The sequence below is a fragment of the Caloenas nicobarica genome, chromosome 33 (genome assembly GCF_036013445.1).
Source record: "Caloenas nicobarica isolate bCalNic1 chromosome 33, bCalNic1.hap1, whole genome shotgun sequence".
Taxonomy (NCBI): Eukaryota; Metazoa; Chordata; class Aves; order Columbiformes; family Columbidae; genus Caloenas; species Caloenas nicobarica.
In genome coordinates this window covers 2802382-2809165 of record NC_088277.1, presented here as the reverse complement: position 1 = coordinate 2809165, position 6784 = coordinate 2802382, and the positions used below count along the sequence as shown (strand labels likewise).

The 6784-nt window shown below is 55.7% G+C and overlaps 1 protein-coding gene across 1 annotated transcript; it reads right to left on the bottom strand.

Annotated features, from left to right (window-relative positions):
* Nucleotides 1-800: 800 nt before the first annotated feature.
* LOC136000396 (uncharacterized) lies at nt 801-2434 on the bottom strand. The gene is made up of 3 exons (XM_065654176.1): nt 2368-2434; nt 1372-2203; nt 801-990 (listed from the first exon to the last, which is right to left on the bottom strand). The coding sequence occupies exons 1-3, from the start codon at nt 2432-2434 to the stop codon at nt 801-803; spliced, it is 1089 nt and encodes a 362-aa protein (XP_065510248.1).
* Between the last annotated feature and the right edge of the window lie 4350 nt (nt 2435-6784).

Here is a 6784-nt window from a genome sequence, read left to right as displayed (position 1 = left end):
GAGAACTTCTTGGCTGAGGTGGGTTGCTTGAGGGGCTCAGGGTGCCAGGACTCTTCTCTAGGCAGTGGGATGCCCATGCCTGTGGTCCAAGGGCATTAGGTATCTCTGGACTAGTCTGGGGTGAAAGGTTTCTGTGTTTTTGTCTCCCTAGCGTGGGGGACACATAGGGGGGATTTTGGGGCCCAGCGGACAGACGTACAGTAGAACTGAGAGAGATGCCCATGCCCCTAACCCCAGTCCTGAGCAGGGAGCGTTGTGCCCAGCACGGTGCAAGGTCCCATGGTGCCGTTCAGAGAGGGTGGTTGGAAGATTCGAGACCAATTTGCCCCTCTGCTCTGCCTGACCTCTCTCTCCTGTCCCCCAGGAGACTTCTTGTGTTCCTTGCCTTCCTGCAGATCCCCGTCCTCATCGTGGTCCTGCTGAACATGGATGTCCTTAATAACTTTGTCGTGCCACCCAAGCTGGCAGTCTCAGCCCTTCTTTGATTCAAAGGAAACTCCTCTGCTCTCATGCTGAAGAGATTTATATCCAGGCCCTCACTGCCTTCCCAAAATACTACGCGCAGAGGCATGAGTGAGGTAGCTCCACATGATGCGAATACCATGGGAAGCGAGGGTGGTTGTTGTGGCTCCCCGTCTTCCCCTGAACCTGTCCTCTCTAAGTATGGGTGCACAGGTAGAGCGTCTTAGAAGGAAAGCAACAGCCGCCTCCCTCCAACCGGTCACCTGGCGTCCATTGATGCCCCTCCAGCTGCTGAAGCTCCTGGCAGTTGTGTTCTAAGCAGCGCACAACAGCACGGTTCAGGGAAGAGGAGTCGCACAGAGGCACAGAGGCCCTGACACAGCCCCGGCCACCAGAGCCGGGGGAACACGGGAAGAGGAGGGGACACTGACCTCCATGCCGAGCTGCTCCATGCTTTCCTGCAGCTCCTGCTGCTTCTTCCCAGGACACTGCTGTGCCTCCCTCTGCCTTTCCCTCAAAGAGCTCTGCCTGGAAGAGGAGAGGGAACAGGAACGGCTCCAGGAGGGCCAGGGGCTGGAGGAGAACCCCCATGGTGACACCGGCCAGGGCCCAACGTCACAGCGCCCAGTGTTCCCCCTGCAGCCCACGCCTGAGTTCCTGTCCCACACAGTGGCCCCAGCCACACGAGTGACGGTCACTCCTCCCACCCCCTTCCCCAAAGCCATCTTGCTGTGCCTGCACACCCACATCAGGGTTCCCTGTGCAGCGCAGCCAACAGCCCGGGGGATCTCCAGAGGCCCAGTCCCTCCGCCGTGGACACATATTGACGGGGCAAGTTCACCTGCGTGTGTGTTCCCCTCCCTCCCTGCCCCGCACCCCCCATCACACCCCAGCCTCCCCGCTGGTCACCTGCAAGTGCTCCTGTGGGACACGAGGGGACGAGGAGCAGCCAGCAGGCCACCCGCGCACTCCAGCCGCAGCGCTCCGCTCCGCGCCGGCCCCTCCCGGCTGCCCTCGGGCGCTGCCTTTGCTCCGCGGCCTGTATCAACACCGTGTGTCTGAGGGCGCTGCGCAGTCGCTTCTTGAATCCTGCCAGGCCTGGGGCCGTGACACCTCCCTGGGGAGCCTGTTCCAGTGCTGCACCCCCCTCTGCGTGAAGAACCTTTTCCTAATGTCCAAGCTGAACTTCCCCTGGCACATGTTCCTGCATTCTCTCGGGTTCTACCGTTGGTGGCCAGAGAGAAGAGCTCAGCGCCTGCCTCCCCTCCTCCCCTTGTGAGGAAGCTGTAGCCGCCATGAGGCCTCAGTCTCCTCCAAGCTGAACAAACCCACTGATTTAATCGCTCCTCATACGGCTTCCCCTCCAAACCCTTCACCAACTTTGTGGCCTCCTCTGGACACTCTCCAGTAGCTTTAGATCCTTTTTGTCCTCTGGCACCCAGAACTGCCCCCAGTGCCTCACGTGAGGCCGCACCAGTGCAGAGCAGAGCGGGACAATCCCCTCCCTGCCCGGCTCGCAATGCTGTGCCGGATGCACCCAGGACACGTTGGCCTCTTGCCTGCCAGGGACACTGTTGGCTCGTGTTCAACTTGCCGTGGAACAGAACCTGGAGATCTGTCTCCGCGGAACTGCTCTCAAGGATCTCGTTGCCCAGTCTGTATATACGGCCAGGGTTTCGCTGTCGCGGGCTCAGGATCACCTCAGCACACAATATGGCGGCCCCAGGGGCACCAAGGTCACCTCAGGGCTCAAAATGGCGGCACCAGGACTGGCAGGATGTTGCCAGGGAGTAATTTAGGGTTCTGCTTCTTGCAGAGCAATGTTCAGATTTCTCAAGGAGAAGTGCAACTTAGAACAGTTTGTTGGCCGGATCACTCTATTATTTACTGCATGGGGGAGTGTACCAAGCCGGATGCTGCTGACCTTCTCTCCTGGAGCCTGTACCCGTTCACGAAGCAAACGTTCAGGCATCTTCCTTCCCTGATAAACATTCGCTCCACAGTCTATATTTTAGAGCTCCAGAGACAAACTTTCAGGCTAGGCCTGATAACCATATGCAGAGCAGACTTCGAGGAAATAAAATTTTCAGGAAGAAAATTTTTAAAAAATTTAAAAAAAAAAGATGGAGTAGAATAGCAGGAGGGCTGGCTCAAGATGGGTACCTGTGCCGAGGACCAACCTGAGTATAAAAAGCTATCACAGACTTCTATATTTTAGAGACCGTTCATACCATCATTCATTCCAATATCGATATTTCACTCTGGGGTCTTCTTGCTTCTCATTGGATCTTTTTCACTGATCTCAGAGGGGCCTTTGTTTTGTTTAGCTGTAGACATTGTTTATGGTCCGTAGCCTTGCAGGTACTCTTTGGTCTGAATAAATCCTTTCTCCCCAGCGAAGTGCAAAACAGGCCCCGTTTTGCAGATGTCTGTAACGTCTCCGTGTCAGCCTTGGAACCGTTATATTTCCTCAGTCAGTGCTGTTCTTCCCAGCAAAGTGCAAACTAGACCTTATCTTGCAAGTGTTCAGTGTAGTTTGTAGTTGCTTTTGGGAAATATCAGCAGAACTCTACTGCTTAAGATTTTAGCAAATGCAGCTTACTAAGGAACGCGAAGAAAGGAGTATATTAAAAATCCTACAACCTTATACTTCTAAATGATTCATTACATTTATTGTGCGTTTACTTAAGCTAAACGATTAATACGAAACTTAAATTGGGCTCCTCCACTGATCTGTGAGTAATAGAACCATTGCCACCCCGCCCACTTGTTTAGCAGAGAGTGCTCAAAGTAGGCGCACCCAGGCTGTGCTTTTTATAGAATAAAGTGGTTGACTTGTAGTCAAATTGCTTAGAGTAGGAAAAGTACGGACGAGACTCCCTGCACCCACAACTCATCGGTGTTCAGTGCGCCGTTCTGCTTCCTTGTGGGTGTCCTCAAAGGAGTTCTTGGCCCGGCTGCAGCCCAGGCCTTTCCCTCCTCTGGAGCCCGAACCAAACTGCTGCTGGTTTGGCTGCGGGGGTCGAGTGCATCTGCCACACAGGATCACCTCAAAACAGAAAATGGTGGCAGCAGGGGCACCAAGATCACCTCAAAACAGAAAATGGTGGCAGCAGGGGCACCAAGATCAACTCAAAACAGAAAATGGTGGCAGCAGAGTCCCCAAGATCACCTCAAAACAGAAAATGGTGGCAGCAGGGGCAAGCCGTGGTTCTCTAGCCCAGGGCTAGGGAAGCCCCCGAGCCCATCTTCGTTGTTGAAGACCGAGGCAAAGAAAGTATTAACGTTCTTGGCTTTGTCTGTGTCCGTGTTAGTAAGTCCAGTCCACACTTCTTCAGCTTAGCCGTGAGGATGCTGTGGGAGATGGTGTCAAATGCTTTACTGAAGTCAAGGTAGACCACATCCACCGCTCTGCCTTCATCAGTCCACCTTGTTATGTCTTCATAAAAGGCTATGAGGTTGGTCAAGCACGACTTCCCCTTGGGGAAGCCATGTTGACTGCCCCTGATGACCCTCTTATCCTTGATATGTCTTAGGATGGCACCAAGGATAAGGTGTTCCATCACTTTCCCAGGGATGGAGGTGAGGCTGACCGGTCTATAGTTGCCCGGGTCCTCCTTCTTGCCCTTTTTGAAGACCGGACTGGCATTTGCTTTCCTCCAGTCCTCAGGCACCTCTCCCGTTTCCCAAGACTTGGCAAAGATGATGGAGAGCGGTCCAGCAATGACTTCAGCCAGCTCCCTCAGCACCCGCGTGTGCATCCCATCTGGACCCATGGATTTATGGATGTCCAGATTGCTTAACTGGTCCCTAACCCAGTCCTCATCAACTGAGGCAAACTCCTCCATTGCCCTGCCTTCCTCTGGGGCCTCAGGGGTACGGGGCTCCTCAGGACAGCCTCCGGCAGGGTAGACAGAGACAAAGAAGGCATTCAGTAATTCTGCCTTCTCTGCATCTTCTGTCACCAGGGCACCCACCCCATTCATCAGTGGGCCTACATTGCCTCTGGTGTTAGTTTTGTCTGCCTTGTATTTGAAGAAGCTCTTTCTGTTGTCCTTGACCCCTCTTGCCAGGTTTAACTCTAAGGAGGCCTTAGCTTTCCTAGTTGCCTCCCTACATCCTTTAACAACAGCCTTATATTCTTCCCAAGTGGCCAGCCCCTCCTTCCATGATTTGTAAACTCTCCTCAATGGCCCCTCCGTCCCATATCAAGATGGGCTTGGAGGCATCCACCCTCCCATGTCTGCCATGCCTCTTCTGCGCCGCAGGACACCCCGCCCGCTCTTTGTCAGCCTGCTGCTGGCTGTCGTCTTCGCTCCGGCTGCTGTGGTGCTCTAGGCCTCCTGGTACGACCTCAAGCTCTTGGAACGCCTCCTGTGTCGTGTGCTGTGTGAGGAGACCTACACCAACCTGGCGTATGCACCGGGAAGGATCCTCCCCGTGGTCAGTGAGGGGCTGCTGCCCTTTTGACCGCTCCCCCCAAAAAAAGCCTTGTCTATCTCCACCTCCGTGTGCTCGGGGGCCTTTGTCGGGGTGCAGGGAGAGGGTCTCGCTCCACATGCCAGTTCCCGCACCCTCCAGGCAGGGTCCAGTCTCATTTTGGAAAAAAACACCACTGTCCCCCGCCCCTCACAGTTTCCCTGGCCTCATTGCGCCGCATCCCACGAGGCCCGTTCCAGCGATCTCGTAGCCGGTGGGCTGTCCCCAAGGCCCTGTCCCTGCTGACCCCACAGCCAGCGGCCGGCACAGCCTCAGCTGCTCCCTGCCAGCTTCTGCAGCCGCTCGCAGGTCTCGCTGCCAAGCAGAAAGGGTCTGTTGGATGGAGACTGGAGCCACTTGGCCTGCAACTCTGGAATGCAGCACCGCTGCACGCAGCTGCTGGCAGGGCCGCAGCACGTGGGTCACTGCCTGGCTGCCGTGTGCCCCCAGCCCTTCTTCCTCCTGGTGTCCCCACTGTGGGTCAGCAGCTACGGCTCTCTGAGCACGAGGGACAACCCTTCCTCTTGGGAGGCTGCAAGCACGGTGTCTGTCCAGGCTAGAGCAGAGGGCTAGTCTATGATCTTCCCCTTCCTGAGCTGTAGTTGCCCCCCGGGGCTGGATGCTGGATCCAAACGGGGGCTGGATGCTTGAGCCCTGCGCTGGAGCCCACACGGTGTGGCCGTCCACGCACATGTGCACACCAGCGGTAGACGCGTGTGTGAGTGGGTGTCTGTGTGTGCCTGCTGGGAGTCCCTGCGCAGCCCGGCTCCTGCTTGGCCCTGGGGTGGGCAGCTGAGGCAGCCGGATGGCCGAGGAACAGGCAAAGCCCACAGGGAGCTGCCGACACGTTGCGCCCGCAGTCGCTCCTGCCCGTGCGCTAAGAGCGGTGCTGAGAGTGATGCCGGTGGCCGTGGCTGGACCCACACCAGCTCCGGGCACCAGCCGCAGGGAGGTGATGGCCGTGCCACAGTGGGCAGCGGTGTAGGGGGCTGCTGCGGGGAGGGTTGAGGCAGGGAGAGGGGGAAGCTTGCGGGGTGTAAGGAACTTTTGACAAAGAAATGTTGTTTTTACAAAATTCGGACCTGGCGCCTGACCCCAGCTGGGGGGAATGACCATGAAACGTCAGACTATGAATCCTTAATGTAAAACAAAGTCTCTTCAAAGTAATCCCGGAATGCATACTGATTCCTGTATTTCAAAAAGTTAATCTAGGGGGAAGATTAGCCAAGGAGCCAAACCCCCATATTTTAAAGAGATCGATAAGGGGAAGGGGGTTGTCAGAATTAGATGAATGAAATACGCAAACCAAGGCAGGCGTCGGGTGGTCTGTAAACCCTGCAGTACCAACCAATGGGGAACAGGAGAGGGAATCTGCGGCCGGGATTTTGGGGGATGTGAGGGCTTTTTGCCCTATACTTTGTGTCTACATTTAGGTAAAAAATAAAATTTGCAAAATAATTGTTTCCTACACAGGGGAAACTTGGGGTGCTTGCAGGGACCTGTTCGTGGGGTGCAGCTCGCAACAAGGTGCCACAAGGACAGAAATTGTCCCCCCAATTAGTTCCGGATTCCTCTGGGGTGGCCCCCCGGCATGGACTCCCCCCTCCTTGCTGAGCCGGAGGGTATCCTGGTGTCCAGGACTTTATGTATTTGAAACAGGGTGGATTTAGGGGGAGCACCCCCATGCCCCCCAAACAGACACTGCTGAGGTGAAGGTGTGACCCCGCTCCATGCCGGGGGGAAATTTATTTGCTGGTTTGCTTTATAAAGGGTGGGGGGGGTGTCGCCGCTTCTGGGTTTTGCTTTTTGATGCTGTTGGTGTCAAGGGGACCCCAAAATCGTC